This window comes from Macrotis lagotis, chromosome 1 (genome assembly GCF_037893015.1).
Source record: "Macrotis lagotis isolate mMagLag1 chromosome 1, bilby.v1.9.chrom.fasta, whole genome shotgun sequence".
NCBI lineage: Eukaryota > Metazoa > Chordata > Mammalia > Peramelemorphia > Peramelidae > Macrotis > Macrotis lagotis.
The window spans coordinates 722,354,848-722,375,761 of record NC_133658.1 but is presented as its reverse complement, the minus strand read 5'-3'; the positions used below and the strand labels follow the sequence as shown (position 1 = coordinate 722,375,761).

Here is a 20,914-nt window from a genome sequence, read left to right as displayed (position 1 = left end):
TGAAAAGTTGAGTTATGGCAGTGTTCACTTTGAGATCATTTTAAGTGCTAGGCAATTTCCTAAATGCAAATGCACACAATTGCTTATAATTTTCAATTAATGATTCATTTCATTCTTCATCTTACAAGATCCACACCCTGATTGATAAACTGCCTGTCTAGCTAATTGTGTCACTATCAGTAGTATGCATTTGTCATTTACTTTTGTTTTTCCGATGTGAATGGCTGGCAGATTTTTTTTTGTTTTCTTTTTTTAATTAATTTATTTTCCAATTTCATGCGAAGAATGTTTTCAATGTTCATTTTTCTGTAAAGTGTTGAGTTCCAGCGGCAGCTAGGTGGCACAATGGCTACAGCACCATCTCGGGAGTCAGGAGTACCTCAGTTCAAATCTGACCTCAGACACTTAATAATTACCTAGCTGTGTGGCCTTGGGCAAGCCACTTAACCCCATTTGCCTTGCAAAAAACCTTAAAAAAAAGTGTTGCATTCCACATTTTTCTCCCTTTTTTCTTTCCTTCTGCCCCAGTCAATGAGCAATCTGATATAGGTTATACATGTACAATTATGTTAAATATATTTCCATATTAGTCATGTTATAAAAGAAAACAAAGGAAAAAACTATGAGAGGGGGAAAAAAAACATAAAGCATAAAACAGATTTTAAAAATTGACCGTAGTCTCCTTTGGTTTGCATTCAGACTCCAAATGGATGTATTTTCCATCCCAAGTCTTTTAGAATTATCTTTCATCATGTTGAGAAGAGCTAATCCATTGTAGTTGATCATCACACGGTGTTGCTGTTCATGTGTACAATGTTCTTCTGGTTCTGCTCATTTTACTCAACATCAGTTCATGTAAATCTTTCCAGGCTTTTCTGAAGTACACCTGTTCTTATTTCTTATTCCTATTCATATACCACAATTTCTCATTCACATTCATATACCACAATTTTTTCAGCCACAATTTGTTCAGCCATTCCTCAATTGACGGGCATTCCCTCCATTTCCAATTCTTTGCCACTACAAAAAGGGCAGCTATAAATATTTTTGTACGTATGAGACTTTTTTCCTTTTTTTGTGATCTTTGAGATATCAACCTAGTAGTGGTATTGCCAGATCAAAAGGGAAACACAGTTGTTGTTTTTTTTACCCTTTGGGCATAATTCCAAATTGCTCTCTAGAATGCTTATTTATTGCTTTTCCTTGATCATATTTAATAGGTCTAAAATATTCCACTCATTTTTCTAGTTCTTTTGGGAAATATGACATTGGTGCCATATTTGAAAGGTCCAGCTCTATTATGCCCTGCCTCCAACCCTTGCTGCTTGCTATCTCTGACTCCCAGGATTGAATGGGATCTGTTTGGCTTGGAGTTGATATTTGGAGATTCCAAATAATTACTGAATTATGATCTATTCTACACCTTTGCCTGTCTCACTTTTCTGGATTCTTCCATCATTTTAGCAACTGATTTTCATGAGTCCCTAGACTGGTCCCTGGAATGATAGACCTGTTCCAAAGGGGATGATGGTCACGGGAGGATCCTCAGAATGCTTCTATAATGAGTACTCTTGAGAATTATTTTTTAATTGAAATTTTATTTTTCCAATAATGTGCAATGGAAGGGTTTCAACGTTCATCCATTTGAAAATTTATGGGTTCCACAGTTTTCTGTACTGTTCCTTCCTGCCCCCAACGCCATGGTAGTGAACAGTCATGTAAAAGCTGTACCTGTACATTCATGTTTAATATATTTATGTATTAGTCATTTTGTGAAAGAGGAATTTCAACTAAGGGGAAAGAAAAAGATCATGAGAAAGGAAGGAGAAACATAAAGGATTTTTTTTTAAAGGGAATATAATATGCATCAGATTCCTAGGAATTTTTCTGTGGATGTGGATGACGTTGTCCATAACAGGTGTCTCAGAGTTGTCCTTGATCTCTGATCTGCTGGGAGGAATTGGATCCATCATAGCTGGCCATCTCACAATGTTGCTGTTAATGTTCTCTTAGTTCTGCTCCCTTCACTCAGTATCAGTTCATGTAATTCTTTTCATGACCCTCTAAAATCTGACTACTCGTTTGACTCTCTTCTCTTTATAGTTTATAAATGAATCCTTTAGCAGAGTCACTAACTATGAAAATCAAACTAGTAAAAAATATTTTATAGAATTAGAAAAAATAGTAACAAAATTCAGTGGGAGGAACAAAAGGTCAAAAATACCAAATGAATTAATGAAAAAAATACAAAGGACAATAGTACTCTATAATGTTCAGCTATTCCCTAATTGATTGACATCCCCTCAATTTCCAATTTTTTGCCTCTACGAAAAAAGAGCTGCTATCAATATTTTCAAACATGTGAGATTTTTCTCATTTTTAACATTTTTTTCACAGAACTGTTATTGGAATTGCTGGGTCAAAGAATATGATCAGTTTTGTTGTTCTCTGGACATAGTTCTGTATTGCTCTCCAGAATGGTTGGATCAATTCACAACTCCACCAACAGTACATTAATATTCCAATTTTGCCACATTCTGTCCAACATTGGTTATTTTCCTTTTTTTGTCATCTTGGCCAGTATGAAAGATGTTGTTTTAATTTTCATTTCCTCTAATCAACAACGATTTGAGCATTTTTTTCTTATAACTATATAAAGTTTTAATTTCTTCATCTGAAAACTACCTATTATGAACCTTTGACCATATGTCAGTTGGGGAATTAATTGTAATCTTATAAATTTGATTCGGTTCTCTATATATTTTATAAATGAGACCTATATCAGAATACTATGAAAATTGTTTCCCAACTTTCTATTTTCCTTCTAATCTTGGCTGCATTTTCTGAATCATCCATTTTGCAATTTATAATGTTCTCTTTTTCTTCTTTGTTCATAATTTTTTTCTTCTTTCCATAGATTTGAAAGATAAAGTATTTCTCTTTCTCTTAGTTGATCTATGGTATCACCTTTTATGTCTAAATCCTGTACCCATTTTGACTTTATTTTGGTATAACACATGAGATGTGGGTCTGTACTTAGTTTTTATCATGCTCTTTTCCAATTTTCTAGTAGTTTTTGTTGCATAGGGTGTTATTATCTCAAAAACTAATGTCTTTGGGTTTATCAAATAGTTGATTGCTAGTCATTTACCACTGTTTCTTTTATACCTATTCTAATCCACTGGTCCATTACTATATGTCTTAACCAGTACCAGGATTGCTACTTTATAATATAGTTATAGATCTGGTTCAACCAGATCACCGTCTTTTGAATCTTTTTTCATCAGTTCTCTTGATATTCTTTAACTTTTTGTTGCTCCAGATTAATTTTGTTACTATTTTTTCTGGTTCTGCAAAAATAGTTTTTTTGGTAGTTTGATTGGTATTGCATTGAATAAGTAATTTAATTTGGGTAGAATTGTTAATTTTTTTATATAAGTTTAACTTAACTATGAGCAGTTGACATCTTTACGGTTGTTTAGATCTGACTTTATTTGTGTGAAAAGCATTATGTAATTTTGTTAATACAGTTTCTGGGTTTGTCTTGAGTATTTTATATTGACAACTTCTGGCCAGGATGGTGAAGAGAAGCTAAGCCCTGTGCTAAGGTGCCCTGATCTTCCCTTATAAACAATATGAAACAAACCTCTTAATGAAGGTCCAATCAACAAAACCCAGAAAGAGAAGCTAGGAAAAGAATAATGACCTCACGGTCTGTCATGGGGAGCAAGGTGTGGTGAGTGCAGAGTGCAGACAGCCAGTGGGCCCTGGGTGAGAGCCAGACTAAGACCATCAACCCTGGGGGCTTTTGCTGTGGGAACCACTGCTCCAAGAAACAACCAGAGAGTCGAGGTGTGGCCTTGGGACTGACAGTCTGGGACTTACAGGAAAGGCTAGAGGGTAGGTTGCAGCCTCTTGCACCCTCTACTGGCCAGCTGGAGATATTGCACTCAGTCAATAAAGCCTCTAGGGGATCCCAACTGTGAACCAGCCCCTCCCCTAACACAAGATCCTAGGAAAATGAGAAAAGGGCAGCAGAAAGGGGAGAGCATAGAAAAATTTCTAGAAGTAAAAGACTGTAATTTAGAGAGATGTATGATTTGGTCTCCAACACAGAAAGATTTCCTTCAAGAAATCAGGAAGGAGTTTGAAAATCAATTGGAAAATTTGGGAAAAGAAACCCAAGAGAAGATTAACACCTTTCAACAAGAAAACAAATCCTTGGAAAAATATAATTGGATAAATGCAAAAAAGAAAATAATTCTCTCAAGTATTTTATTTGTCTGCAATTACTTTAAATGGAAATTATCTTTTGTTCATATATTGAAATGCTGGCGATTTTTGTGGGTTTATTTTATATCCTGCTACTTTGCTGAAGTTGTAAATTGTTTATGTAAAAAAAAAGTCAAATTTTTTATTTATTTAAGGCAGTGAGGTTAAGTGACTTGCCCAAGGTCACACAGCTAGGCAAATATTTAGTGTCTGAGACCAAATTTGCACTCAGGTCCTCCTGACCCCAAGGTCAGTGCTCTATCCACTGCACCACTTTGCTGCCCCTCAAATAGTTTTTTTAGTTGATTTTCTAAGATTCTCTCTGTATACCATCATATCCCCTGCAAAGAGTGAAAGTTTTGCTTCCTCATTGCCAATTCTAACTCCTTCAATTTCTTTTTCTTTTATTGTTAAAGTTAACATTTCTAATACTGTATTGAATAGTAATGGTGATAATGGGCATCCTTATTTCATCCCTGATCTTACTGAAAATGCTTCTAGTTTATCCCCATTACATATAATACTTATTGATGGGTTTGGTTAGATGTTGCTCATTACTTTAAAGAAAACTCCATTTATTTATATTCTCTAGCTAATAGAAATATATATTGTAGTTTGTCAAAGGTTTTCTCATATCTATTGAGATAATCCTATGATTTCTGTTGACTTTGTTATTGATATGGTTAATTATAATTCTTGTTTTCTTGATATTAAACCATCCTTGTTACCTGGTATAAATTCTACCTGATCCTAAGGTATATTATCCTAGTAATAACTTGTTATAATCTCTTTACAAATTTTTATTTAAGTTAATTACATCAATGTTCATTAAGGAGATTGGTCTAGAATTTTCTTTGTTTTGGCTGTTTTTGTTTTAGGTAACAGGATCATATTAGTGTCATAAAAAGAATTTGATAGAGTTCCTTCTCCTATTTTTTAAATATGTTTATATAGATTTGGAATTAATTGTTCCTTAAATGTTTGGTAGAATTTACTTGAAAAGCAGTCTGGGCCTGGAGATTTTTTTCTTAGTGTGTTTATTGATGGTTTCAATTTCTTTTTCTGAAATAGAGTTAAGTATTTTTTTCTTTTCTATTAATCTGAGTGCTTATATTTTTGTAAATATTCATCCATTTCTCTTAGATTGTCAAATTCATTGGAATATAGTTGGACAAAATAGCTCTAAGTTATCACTTTAATTTCTTCCTCATTGTTGGTGAGTTCACCCTTTTCATTTTTGATAATGGTGATTTAGTTTTTAATTCAAATGAATCAAAAGTTTATATATTTTATTGGCTTTTTCATAACACCAACTTTTAGTTTTATTTATTACATCAATGATTTTCTTAATCTCAATTTTATAATTTCTGCTTTGATTTTCAGAGTTTTTAGTTTGATAATTGGGGATTTTTATTTGTTCTTTTTCTAGCTTTTAAAATTTTTTATATAAGTATTTAGAGATATAAAATTTCCCTTAAAAACTTCTTTGGCTGTTTGATGTATTAATTGTTGCCATTGTCTTAAATGAAATTGTTGGGATATTTCTGATTTATTGTTTGATCCATGTATTCCTTAAAATTAGGTAATTTAATTTCCAATTTTTTGGTTTATCTTTTCATGGCCCTTTATTACATGCAGTTTTTATTGCATCATGATCTTAAAAGTATATTTTTAATATTTCTTCCTTTCTGCATTTAATTGTAAGTTTTTTTTAATGCTCTAATACATGGTCAATTTTGATAGAAGTGCCATGTATTACAGAAAAAAGCTATATTCCTTTCTATCTCCATTTCAGTTTTTTCCATAGGTCTATCATATCTTAAGTTTTCTAAAATTCTCTTAACCTTCTTAACTTCGTCTTATTTATTTTGTGATTAGATTTATCTAATGCTGAGAATGGGCAGTTGATTTCCCCCACTATTATAGTTTTGCTGTCTGTGTTTCCCTGTAATTCATTTAGCTTTTTCTCTAAGAATTTGGATACTATACCACTAGGTGCATATATATGTTTAATAATGATTATAATTTCATTGCCTATGGCATCTTTTAAGAAGACATAGTTTCTTTCCCTATTCCTTTTACTCTATTTTTGCTTTTGCTTTATCTGAGATCAAGATTGCTACTTCTTTTTTTTTTTTTTTTGCTTCCATTGAAGCATAATACATTTTTCTCTAGGCTCTTACCTTGATCCTGTTTATATCTCTTTGCTACAAATGTGTTTCTTGAAAATAAGCGTATTGTATCCATTCTGCTTTCTGCTTCTGTTTTATGAGTGATTTCATCCCATTCACATTTACAGTTAAGATTTCTAACTCTAGGGGCAGCTAGGTGGCGCAGTGGATAGAGCACCAACCCTGGAGTCAGGAGGACCTGAGTTCAAATTCAGACCTTGGGCAAGTTACTTAGCCCCATTGCCTTAAAAAAAAACATAAAAAAAATTATTAACTCTATTTTCCTTCATGCTATATCCCCCCCCCTTTATACTTTTCTCTTTCTCCATATTCCTCTTCATCAATGTTTTACTGCCTTTCCCCTTTAACTTTTCTTTTTAATTATTTTTTGGGGTTTTTTGGCAAGGCAATGGGGTTAAGTGACTTGTCCAAAGTCATATAGCTAGGTAATTATAAAGTGTTTGATGCTGTATTTGAAATGAAATCCTTGTCTTCCCTATTATCGGTCCCTTCTTCCCCTTTCTTTCCTTCACTTCCCCTCAACCCTACTTCCCTATAGAGTAGTACAGATTTTTAAACCCAGTTGAGAATGTATCCCCTCTTTGGGCATATCTGTTAGGAGTAGTATTTACTCAGTTCTCATACCCACTCTTCTTTACCTCTGCTATAACAGGTCTTTGTGCTTCTTTATGTGGTATTATTTATCCTCTAATGACAAGCCTTCTTCTAGTATGATTCTTCGTTTTGTTTTGTTTTATACTTCTCAAGAGTCATAATTAACATCAAATTTAAAATAATTTATATCACATCTTCTCTTCAGCCACCTTCTATGGGCACATATTTCTCATGACTTAAAGCAAAATCACTTCATGAACTATTTATACCCTCCCCTCTAAGTGCAATCCCTCTAATTATAGCTCAAGTATCAAGTAAAACAGAATTGCTTCATGACCTATTTATGTTCAGTCCCTCTAAGTACTCTCCTCCCTTTGTCACTATCATAATACAACTATAGTACCACAACCCTTGTTAACTAAAGTATGGAATAAGGAAAGATCATTTCATGATCAATTTATGTTCTTTTCTAAGTGCATTTTCTCCCTATGTCCCTATTGTACTACAATCCTGTCAACGAAAGTATCTAGTAATGTAAGATCACTTCATGATTTAATTATCTATAGACCCTCCAAGTACTCTCCCTTCCTCTGTCCCAATAGAAAATACAATTCTCATAGTCAGCATAACTTCATGACTCATTTATGCTTATATTCTCTAAATACAATTCCTCCAACTATATTCAACCTGCATTAGCTAAGGCATTGGCTAAAGGCTCAACATTTTCATGGTCATCCTATACCCAAATCCTTTCTCCAAGTGTGTTTCTTTTATCTATCCTAAGAGAAATACAATTCTCAAGAGTTACAAGTATTGGGGTGGCTAGGTGGCACAGCGGATAAAGTACCAGCTCTGGAATCAGGAGTACCTGGGTTCAAATCCAGTCTCAGATACTTAATAATTACCTAGCTGTGTGGCCTTGGGCAAGCCACTTAACCCCATTTGCCTTGAAAAAACCTAAAATAAAAGAGATACAAGTATTACCTTTCCTTCTTGGTGTGTATACAATTTACTGTTCTTGACTAGTGGTTTTTCCCCTTTCCATTTACTTTTGATGCATAGGTTTGAAGACTGGATTTTCTGTTTAATTCTAGTCTTTTTATCAGAAAATTTTGGAAGTCCTCTATTTCACTGAAAATCCATTTCTTCCCCTGAAAGAATATGTTAATTTTGAAGGGTAATTAATTCTTAGTTGTAATTCAAAGTCCATTGTGCTATGGAATATCAAATTCCAGACCCTCCTCAGAGAGTTATTAATAACCAATATTAATTGATTACTATATGCTAGTCACTCTGCTAAGTCCTAAAGAAGTCTTTGGGATTGAGCCTTTTTGCCATCCTTATTTCCTTTTTAGCAGTTCCCCCAGACCCAAGCTTACATTTTCTTATAATTTTAAAAGAAGACAACTTTCCATTAGATAAAAAGAAGATACAAAATTTAAATTTAACATTTCTGATTTGCTTACATCTAACAATAGTAATGTCAGTGTTGGCCCATCATAGTACAGATATCTCCCTGAAACCATTTGTTTCTTCTTTAACTACTCCCTCAGAAGATTCCCCTTTCAACAGTATATTAAAAGGCTCTTATTGACTTAAACAGAGACACTTCCCTTTTCTTTAATTTTTAATATATCTAAGGCATTGAGGTTAAGTGGCTTGCCCAAGGCCACACAGCTAGGTAATTATTAAGTGTCTGAGTTTAGTTTTGAACTCAGGTCCTCCTCACACCAGGGCCATTGCTCTATCCATTACACCACCTAGCTGCTCTCAACATTTCCATTTTTTTAAATCTGATCCAGTGTAGCTAAAATGGGTTACCTCTCTTTTCAGTCTCAGACAAACTAAAGGACACCTTTAGTTTACAAGGATTACCTCTAATCTTTGTTTAAGGGAATTAGGATTCCTCTCTGAAACTGATCAAACTCTTTATTAAAAACAGATTAGTTTTTAATTCAAGAGACCAAAGACTTCTAACTACTATACAAGATGTTTGTGTTGTTCAGTGATTTTTCATTCCTGCCCTACAATTTGTGAACCCATTTGGTATTTTCTTGGCAAAGATACTACAGTGGATTACCATTTCCTTTTTCAGTTAATTTTACAGATGAGGAAAACTCAGGAAAAAAAGAGATAGTAAGTGATTTGCTCAGGGTCACACAGCTAGTAAGTATCTGAGACCAGATTTGAACTCAGGAAGATGAGTCTTTCTGAAATCAGACCCAGCACTCTATCTACTATGCCACCTAGTTGTCCTATTCAACATGTTACTTCTTATTATTTCATAAAATAAAAAGGTTTTAGTATGCTTAGGCAATTTCGATATAGGTTATAAATGTATATGTATTTTCTCACATATATACACACATACACACAGATGTATGTCTGCATGTGTCTGTGCATGTGTATGTGTGTAATTTTGATCACCATGTTTTTGTACTCTTTCCTTTTCCATTTTCTTATCCTCCAGTCTCCATCCTCCACAAATTCCCTTCTTCTGAGCATTCAGCGATAGTCTATTTCATGGACCTTGATTTCCACTTCATTGGCTTCCGGCCAGAAGTTAAGTCCAAAAACTGGTTTCAAAAACAAAAAGGGTAAGCAGCCACAAGGGTATTATAATGCCTTAGGCTGGAATAATAGATATATGGAAACAGGAAAAAGCCCAGAAATGGTGAAACATTGAAAATAACCGACTAGTGATTTGATCTTGTTATTTTTTTCTATGAACTACCTTGTTGTTTTGTCTTTTTTGTCTCTTTACAGCTTGTATCTATTAGTTGTTTTAAGTTGAAACTAAGTAGAACATACTAATTCTTGTTTGAAGGAATAGCCTTCTAAATACCTAAAAGGCAGTTATCCTCCTGAAGCATTTTTTGTCCTGACCTATCTTCTCTTTTCCCAGTGTATTCTCACTGAATGATCTTCTTTGCTTCCAAACATTAAACATCATTCTTATGCTCATGAATCCTATATCTATGCAATCAGTCCTGTGAGTTACAAAAACCACTATTCAAAAATACTTTGTGGTACAAAGACCACTACTAATAAAAATCAAAAGTAAAGATAAGTCTTGAAATTAGAAAGGAATTTATTGTTTTCTCCTGAGAAGGCAGTAGTACCCCCTTACTGAACTATTGACTTGACACTAAAATCTTCCCTTCAAGGAACACAAAAAGAAAGATAAGCTGATAGTTTTACATAATTGCAAACAAGATAAAAAGATTTTTGTAAGCTAACTGTTGGTGAACTGGAAGGAAACAATAAGAATAGTGTTACATATTTGCAAACAAGATCTGAGGGAGTTCAGCACAGTACAGGGAGTTTTAAAAAATGTTTTTGTGGGGTGGCCAGGTGAAGTAGTGGATAAAGCACTGGCCAGCCTTGGAGTCAGGAGTACGTGGGTTCAAATCCGGTCTCAGACACTTAATAATTACCTAGCTGTGTGGCCTTGGGCAAGCCACTTAACCCTGTTTGCCTTGCAAAAAAAAAAAACGTTTTTGTAATAGTATTTTAAAAAACATGTTTTTACAGGCATTCCAAGATGATGATGATGATAAACCTTTTGGAGGAGGTTTCACTTCTGGAGAATTATCTCTCACAGCCCAGTATTTCTTGAGTTCTAATTCTGTATCATTAACTTCCTATTGGACATTTTGAAGTAGATGTTAACTAGGCATTTCAACTCATTGTGTCTAAAATAGAACTCATTCTTATTCTCCCAAAACTCACATCTTTTCTGAACTTCCTTATTACTGTCATCTTCCAACCACTGGGGTATTCAATTTCATGGGGTTTTTTTTTTTTTTTAGCTCTTCCATTCTTCTCACCTAATACATCCTCTAAATTGCCAAATAATTCTTTCTCCTTTCCCTTCCCTTCTCCCTGTTCACAAAGCCACATTAATTCAGTCCTTTTTGTGGACTATTTGCTGTAGTAAAGGAGACAAAGAAAGGCAAAAATACTTTCTGTCAAGGAGCTCACAATCAACTTTGAGAGAAAACATGCTTAACAATTTGTGTGTGTGTGTGTGTGTATGTCTGTATCTATATACATACATAAGATAAGCGAGAGGCAATCTCAGAGAGAAGGTACCAACATTAAGGGAGGCCAAGAAAACCTTGCAAAAGGTGGGATTCTAGCTGAAACTTGAAAGATAGAATTGAGAATTGAGAAATTGCTATTTAATTGGGCATTTAAGAGATCACTGGTAACTTTGGTGGGAGCAGTTTCCATTAATTAGTGAAATTGGCAGACTGTAGAATCAAAAAGAGAATGGGTGGAAAGGAAGTGAAGACATATATTATGTGGCTTTTTCAAGGAATATGGCCAAGAAAGTGAAAATAGATAGAGCATTGATAAATACTGGGAATAAGTGAATGAAGCAAGAGTTTTTGGGTTTTTTTCCCTAAGGAAGAGATAGACATCTGTTTGTAGGCCACCAGCAAGCAGACAGACAGAGACTGAAGATTAATGATAACTTGGGTGTGGTAGGCAGAAGTGGGAATGGTGGGGGCTGTGGCAATCTACTGGACACAGCAGGAGTTAAGAGACTGACATGTACATGTTAGAGGAATTTTGCCTTGCAAGGATTGCCTCACCTCTTCATATAAGACAAGGTTAAAGGAGAAGGTACTAGGGAAAGAGGTGATATGAGATAATGAAGAGAGACTTCATTGATTTATATTCTATGTAGTTATTGAAGTTCTTTTCTGAAGCACAGATCTGACTATGTTATTTACCTCCTCAATAAAATCAGTTCCCTCTCTTATAAAATGTTGCCCCTCTGTCTTTTTTCTTGGCAGTTACAACCCTTTACAACATGACCGCAACTTACTTTTCCAGTCTCATTTCATATTATTCTTTACATTGTACTTCATGATCCAGCCAAGCTTACCTTGTTATTTCTTTTTTTTTATTTATTTAAAGCAATGGGATTAAAGTGACTTGCCCAAGGTCACACAGCTAGGCAATTATTAAGTGTCTTGAGATCGAATTTGAACTCAGGTCCTCCAGACTCCAGGACTGTTGCTCTATCCACTGCTCCACCTAGCTGCCCCCTTGCTAGTTCTTACAAATCAATCTTCATCTCCTATTAGTATATCTTTGGAGCCTGCAGATTTTCCCCCATTTCTAGATTGCTCTTATATGTTGCTTAGAAAAAATGCTTCCCAGATTCTCCTCTCCTATTGTGAATACCCTTCTCCCTCAAACCACTTAAAATATGTGCTTATAATACTTATGTGTGTATACATGTTATCTGCACCAATGGAATTTGAGCTTCTTAAACTTGGAAGCAGTTTTATCTTTATGTCCCCATGGCCTAGCTCATTGACTGATAAATAGCAATAAATAAATAAATGTTTATAGACTCATTGATGACATTTCTACTTAGTTAATTGCCAGGTGAGACATTGGAATTGATGTCCTGTAGGCCAATGGGGCACTGTCTATTTAATCAAGATGAGCTACATCTACAGCTAAAGACAACTAGACAGGGCAATAGATAGAGTGCTAGACCTGAAGTCAGGAAGTTGTATCTGACTCTTTGTGATTCCATTTGGGGTTTTCTTGGCAAAGGTACTGGAATGGTTTGCCATTTTCTTCTCCAGTTCATTTTGCAGATGAGTCTAAAGGGGTTAACTGATTTGTCAGCTAATATAATCTGACATAGTAAATGTCTTAAGCCAGATTTAAAACCAGGAAGATGATTGAGGAAAATCCAAAATCAAATGTAGCCCCAGACACTTAATAGTTGAATGACTCCAGGAAAGTCCTTTACCCACTTCACTTTCTTCAAGTGGTGTAAAATAGGGGTAATAATAATAATAATAATAATAATAATAATAATAATAATAATAGTATCTACCTCCCAGGGTTGATGTGAGGATATTTGTAAAGCAATTCGTACAGTGCCTGTCACATAACATATGCTCTCTAAATTTTCCCCTCTTCCCTTTTCTTTCCTCTCACTTCTCCTCTTTCTCTTCTTTTCCTTTTCCTGCTGTATTTTTTTCCTTACTTTCTTCCATCCATCACTTATACCTTCTCCCTTTCCTGGCTTCCTTCAAGACAAAGTTCAAATCTCATCTTCTGCATAAGACTTTTTCCAGGCCCTCCCTAGTACTGTTCTGTTGCCTTCCTCAATCAGATTGCTTTCTGTCTTGCTCTGTATTTGTCTTCGATCTGCAATCAGGTATCATTTGCAGTCACATTGTCATGCCCATTCACATGAGATCTCCTTGAAAGCTTGGGCCCTTGGCTTTGCTTTTCTTGTAAACCTTTCTTAGTATCATGCCTGGTCTATAATAGATCATTTCTAAATAAGCCTCCTGGCTTTGCATAGTATCTGGCAAATGCAAAATGGGCCAGACCAACAACAAATGCTTATAAGCAACATTTTTGTGACTCTCTTGAAAATTATTTACACAAACTATTTATGATCTCACTATGGTGATGGTGAAAGTGATAGAAGTGGTGAAAACAATGCCTTTTCACTTGTTTCAAAGTTTGTCATTCTCTTCAAACTAGTCAATGTTAATTGGCCAAACTTTTAGAATTAATTGTTTTCACTAAATTCTCCTTCTTCCATTCAATTGAACAAAAAATTGTTAACTGTCTATTATATGAATAATACTAGTCTGACAAAAAAAAATGTACCAGAGACTAACACAAATATTCAAAAAAATCTCTTATTTGCCTTTTTTGTTAAACTTGCTTGAAAATGTTGGGTAACTTTTTAGTGAAAAAGAATATTCTCTGACTTTCAAGTGTATTTTATTATCATTTCCTTTATTTTTTTTCCAATTTCAAAGGATGGAGGTTCTCTCTCATCTGATAATCTCGTATTTCAAATTAGTTTCTTATATATGATTTAATTCTTTCACAAATTATAATTGTAATAGATTTTTTCAATCCTTGTAATAATTTAATATCTTTTGTTGCCCTTATCTTTATTTTCCTGAAAACTAGAGAGAATTCCCATTGGACTATGTCTATGTCATTCTCAGTTGGTGTAAAGGGATTACTGTTGAATATTGCTGGGTAACTGTTGCACCTCTCTTCCTGCTGTCAAAAATTGTCACTACTGCCTCTGTCATACCTGCCAGAGCCATTCTCAGTAGTCTTAGTGTGACAGGGCAGTTATTTAACCCAAATCTCATCATAGAGTAATCAATTCTATGTCAGACAAGACATAGATTTTGAAAATACTTTGAGTACTATATTGTATTTCATTTTTCTCAATACTTACATAACTGACTTGGGACAGAGAAATTTTGCATCTACCAAATTTGTAGATAATATAATCCAGATATTGAAAATCATTTTCAATATTAAAATACAATCCAATAGAGTAAATATTGGTAAATAAGAAAATACAGATAAATATCAAATTAGCTTAAGAGTATGTATAATTTTCTGGAAGCAATGATCAATTGCAGAGATTACAAAATTAGATTGTATAATTATAAAACTATTGCTGTTGTAGAAATCCTGCTAGATACTAATCAGTCCCCAGTGGGAGTCATTTTTTCACTTATTATTAAAGTTGTTCTGGTCTAAAAATAGCCATCACATTGTTGTTATAGTATAGCTAATAAGAGAGAGATTCCCAAGTTAAAAGTTCATTCAATCTCATTTTTTTCAAAAAGCAACTTTCATTAACAGAAATTGTGTTTATAAGATCTATCATGATTTTTACATTTCTATAAGAATTTAATGGTATATTTTCCATTTTAAAATGAAATAACTTTGCTAAATAGTTTAATCAGATAATATTTATAATAGTTTAATATTTGCAGAATTGAAAGAATTTAGAAGAGCAAAACTATAAGAGGGCTTAATCAAAGACTTTTTCATTTCAGATTATTGTGCCATGCTATGAAAGACCATATAGTGCGTGTTGCCAATGAAGCAGAATTTATTTTGAATAGACAAAGGGCTGAGGATGTGCACAAACATGCAGAATTTGAGGTAAGTTTTTGAGAAAAGTTGGGAATTCATCTTGTCTGTTTTCAGTCTTCTATCACCTATGTGTAATCCTGGACCAAAAAAGCGATTGTTATTTTTTATTTTCAAAAAGAAAACATTCCTTATTATAAAGTATTTGGACCACTTTTTTAAAAAGTATAAATGTCAAACACAAAATACAAGTTTATTTTCTTACCTATCTCACTAAAATTTAGGAGAATATTCACAAGTTGAAGAAATTCCTTAATCAGGATCCTTATAATAATATATATATCCGATTGTCAAATATTAAATGGAATTTGACTAAATTTCTTAAGGAAAATGCAAATAAAAATTTAAATGTAACCATCTTTTTGACTAGCCAGATTTTCCAAACCAAAAGAAAGATGCTTAAGGTAATTAGGTGACTATGTAAATGACCTAATAAATTTATTAACCATTCTGCAAATTGTTATCAACATGGTAATTCATTAGGTTTAGCCTTATTTTGGTTTTCATTTTCTTTACATATATGTTATGTAATGGCTTACTTCCAAGGCATTACAATCCCTTTTGTTCTAAGTTTTCACAGTCATTAAATACTGAGAGTAGATTGAAAGATGTATTTCATTTCTTGGACAGAAAAACTTCTAATATTAAAAATGCACTATACATTAAATTTTTACAGGAATATTCAAAATATTTTAAAATATTATTTTGTTATGTTTCATTTTCAATAATTATTATCCCCTTGTTATGCTAATCTAGTATGAATTCTGTTCACTATATAACCAAATTCACTACAGTCTAAAATATTTGGGTGACATTATGTTGCAATTGGTTTGAAATATTACATTGATTGGAAAAAAATTAGCTGTGCTATTTTAGTAACTTGTCATGGTATACCAACAAGTAGTGTTTGGTTGTGAATTGAAGCTCAAATACTCAATTTTTGATGAGGTTCTTATCTAAGTGAAACAGCTCTCTCAAACTTACAGTTTTGATGTACTAGTTCTTTTGCTCTTTGACCTTGCAGTTAAATAAGAGACATAGAAATATCTGTTGCCCTTTTTGGTAGACCTATCCTTTACTTCACTTTGTCAGTTCAGATATCAGACACTTGTCATATTTAGAACTAAAGCAACTTTATTACTGTATGTATACTAGCTATTTGAAACTTTGATAGAAAGCAAATTTACAATAAAGTGTGTATCAGAGTTGAAGTTTCATATTTCCTCAATAATAAATAACATCGGATCTTTATCCGTATTTGATGCAGTAACAGGATGACAACAGAAGATTGAGTTCTGTTTTTTGAGAATATGTTCAAGTATACGATCTGTCAGAACTCTAGGCGAAATGAAAATATTCAATTAACTTTCAGCTTCTTTTAGCAATAAATATTAGCTTAATTTCCTGAAGCAATAATCTTAAATCAGTCTTTTTTTTTCCAGTAAGAAATCCAAAATATTTTATGGCATATAAACATATTGTTTCTGTCATGAAAACCTCTAATATGAGATTTAAAGCAAAAATATAATACTTTAAGGTTTAACACTTAGTTAACCATTAAAGTGCCTTAATGTGTAGGCCCTTGGTAATTCCACTGACATTGAGAAGATTATATGATGGTTTGAAACTTTTTGAAATATAAGTTAGAGATGATGGACTTATAATGAAAATGTTCTTATATCTTACAAAAAATTGTATAGTTAATAAATTTTGCTCAATAAACTTAATTTGCTTTTTGAACTAAATTGTTTTACCTTTTTTCAGACCGGAACTGACTTAATAAACTGGCACATCTTTTACTGTTGTAATTTTTTTAAATTTTAAATTGAACTTTGTTATTCTATAAATCAAAGATTTATTTAAAGAAACTAAAAGTATATGTGTAGGAATTTTGTAAAGCATGTTTTATAAACCTTAAAGAAGAAAATCCAAATTTAATTTGTGATGGTAACTTCATAGTTAACATTCATTTGGTTAGCCTCTGTAATTGTTGGGAAAGAAAAATGAAAATTTAATTTTACTGTCCAATGAGCTGATGAAATATTAACCTCATTACTGAGGTAGATCATTGTACTAATTGGTGCTTCCCTGTACAAGAAGATAAATTGAAAAATGAATTAACCCATTATACATTGCTACAGTGGCTACTTTTCAAAAGAAATAAACTAGAATAGTGGTCTATAATAGTGGATAGGCTGCATATGGGGAAATACTAAAATGCTCAAATGTCAACAAATGTCAACAACAAAAGGTTCTTTCCTTCCACAGAGAATAATGTTGCTCGGCCTTATGAAATGGTAGTTTGCAGAAGTTGCCTTTTTTCTTTATTAATTGTTAACCATTAATTGTTAATCATTAACCAAAGTACTTGAAAATATTAAAACATTCAAGTCAGTTTCTGTGTATTAAAAACCTCCATTTTGGGGGGGGGGGTCTGGACAAGTGATTTCACTCAAGTAGACAACTTTCTATTAGAAAACACCTTCAACTAATAAAGATAAACTCTTCTTCAACTGATAGACTTAAAGAGTTTCCTGAGGCATTGAAAGTTTGAGTGACTTTGCTAGTCATATATCCAGTATGTATCAGAGAAACAAAGACCTTTCTCATTTTATCTTCTCTGCTACCTCCTATCTCCATCACCATCCTATTCTCTTATTAGATAACTTCTCAATATACTATCACTTTTAGAAATACAGACTAATAAAAGAAATTTCACACTACATGTTCATTTACTCTTAAACACGTCTTCAGTACCCAGAAAGATCCAACTATTCAGCTGTCTCTTGTGTGTTAAGATTTATCATAGATGTGAACAAGATTACTGAAATGGGTAGAGAAAAATGGAGGATAGTGGAGAGGTTTGAGTAATAAATGATATGAAGACTATCTGTTTGAGCCCTAGCATTTATAATTATTAGTTATATGTTCTTGGTTAGATCACTGAACTTCTAGAATCTCAATGTTTCTCTCTTTAAAATGGTGATGAAGTTCAGTGATCTATCCAAAATCATTTGATGATTAAGAAGTCCATGACATCAGGGAGGTGATGCTATGACAAGCACATGAATTGGATTTGAGTGAGGGGTGCTGGGCTAAGTCACCGTCCTCACTTTCCCTTCCAGATCCATCAGGATCCAGTGACCAGATATGAATCAGGAGAACTGGAGATGGCCCTGGATGAAAGGCAGTCAGGTTAAATGACTTGCCCAAGGTCATGCAGCTAGTATCTGAGCCAGGATCACTTAACTAATAAGAGCCAGGGATCAAACTGATATTCTTTTGTCTAAATCCACAGTTCCCAACAATTTTGACAATGATTATCCAATTGTAATATCAAATTTATAATTACTATATATATATATATATTACTATATATTACAAATATATAAATTATATTATACTGTATATATTACAATATATAAATTATATTACATACTATATATATTACTCTATATTACAAATATACTATATATTACTATATTTACAAATATATAAAGCATATTACAAATATATATTACAAATATATAATTACTAGTTATTCTGATATCCTGTTAATTGAAAAAATGACAGAACTATTACAAATTTATTAATACATTTAAATGAATGGATTTTATTAATTGCAAAAATATCTATATTTATTTGAACATAACATTGTTCACATGAAGAAACATTATTTATTCAATCCCCACAGTGATCTAATCTGTTATCTCTCATTGCACCCTTCTTAACTGAAAATGCCAGTGTGGACCCAGCAATAGACAAAATCTGATTTCCAAAGAAAGCCTAACAAAACATCTCAAAATTAATATATTGACTCCTAGGTCATAAGTCTTTTTCCTATAGCCACAAATGAAATGAAGATAGTCAAAGTTACTTTTATGTCTTGTGTGAGTGCTTCCTTTAGCTTCTACAGTGGCCCTGGCAGAGAGAAAGAATAGGGGATGATGTTTAAAACCTGTTTTTAGACTGTCTAGAATCTAAACTTAACTGTTGGTCCTTTGCACATAATATTCTTATCCAGTGATGAGTGTGTAGAGATACTTACACAGTAACTGACTCATGCCCATCTTTATATTCTCACCATAAAAATGAATTTAAAACAAAGTGGAAAAGTTCAGCTAAATGGAAGTATAGTCCACAGCTCCACCATGCAGAAGCAGATCAAGGTCATAGGTTGGTTTTATCACCATGTCAAAATGAAACAAGAAGCTCCAGTTTCATGGAAGACCTGGTCCTTCTATTGCTATCTTAAAATAAACCATTCACAGCCGGCACCTCAGCTGTTGTAGAAATTCCATCAACTGACAAACACTTAATTGCCTATTATTTAGTACCTTCTAAGTGCTAACATACAAATACAAACTTAGACACATCATGGTCACAGATAAATAAGCATAAAATAGATGGGGGGGTGGGAAACAACAGGGAGGAAAAACAAGCCTAACAGAGAAAATCAGAAATATATCTTGTAGACGGTAGCACTTGAAGTATTTTAGTCTTGAGAAATCCTAGAAGTTCCTAAGGGAAGAGGGAAGGAGAGAAAGCATTGCAGGTATAAAGGATAGCCTATACAAGGACATAGAGACAGGAGATGAAAGTCCTGTGTGAAGAGTATCTACTTTGGGAGGAAGCAAAAGTTCTAATTAGCCTGAAAGAGTAGGCTTGCTGGAACCAGATTGTGAAGACTTGTGTGAAGGCTTTAAAATGTGAATCAAAGGACTTTATTTTTTAACCTGCATTCAGTAGGGAACTCTAAAATTTCTTGACGAGGGGAATGACATGGTTTTCCTATATCTGAGGAATATTGGTTTGGCAATTGAGTCTACAGGGATTATAGAGGGAAGCAACTAAAAGCCTAACTTTTCAAAGGAAAACTCAAGTGGCTGATGAATTTCTATGGTATAAACCAGGGCTATCCTAAAATGCAGCCTCCTGTGGGTTTACTAAATGCTTTAATAAACAAAGTAGCAGAATCTCACTAAAATGGCAAATCATAATATATTGTCTATTGTTTCAATAAAAATTTTTAAAAGTAAAGTTGGATAACCCTCTTCTAAATTTCCTGTATGGACATCTGAGGAAGTCTTTCAATATATAGCTTTAACAGATACTACAGATAGACTGTGATTTGAATCAGAAGAAGAGGGTTACCAGATTTTCTAAATTTGTAATATATAATAATATATTGAAAAATATATGTAATGACCCCCAAGTTTTTCCTGAAATAATAATTTTTAAAAAGTTCTGCTAATAAGATCATAGCATGCCAATCTCTAGAGAATTAATTGTCAGTGAACAGGCACATAATTCTCTGGTGAGAATTTACAGGATACAAACAGGAGTCACAGGGTGAAAGGAGCTGATTTGTGCTGATCTTTCCTAAGTTCATATTTATCCATTCCTTGTCTGCTTCCTTACGGTACAGCTACAAATCTCCAACTAACTCTCTCTTAGACATCAGGGACTGGATGTCTCCTAAGCATGGAAAACTAACCATGCCCAAAACAGAACTCATTCTCTTTGTCCTCAAGCTTTGGTTCTTCTTAACTATTACTAGGATCTTCAGTTTTGGAAGGAACATTCATATAAATGAAATCATAATTTCATTAGAATATAGAAATATGAGAATTTGTTTTGTTTTTTTCTACTGAGTCACACTATATGTTTTAGGTTAAAAAAAGATCGAGGGAATTTTATTCGGTTTTGACATTTGTGCGAATGATAGTATAGTCAAAGAATACCTTAAGGATAGCACTTTAGACACAACTCACTGGCCCTGGAGTCATGAAACTCTGAGTTTAAGTTTGACCTTAGACATTTGATACTTCCTAGTTATTTGTCCTTAGGCAAGTCACTTAAGCATATGTTATATATGCAAAAGTAAAGCTGAT

General features: G+C 33.3%; 1 protein-coding gene across 7 annotated transcripts in view; it reads left to right on the top strand.

The window, feature by feature from the left end:
- Positions 1–20,914, top strand: part of NBEA (neurobeachin) — a 796,125-nt gene that overhangs the window by 408,499 nt on the left and 366,712 nt on the right. For all 7 annotated transcript variants that reach the window (XM_074216034.1, XM_074216037.1, XM_074216036.1 and 4 more), the window contains one exon: positions 14,924–15,032. In XM_074216034.1, coding sequence (XP_074072135.1) covers positions 14,924–15,032 — 109 coding nt within the window. The remainder of the gene's footprint in view (positions 1–14,923; positions 15,033–20,914) is intronic.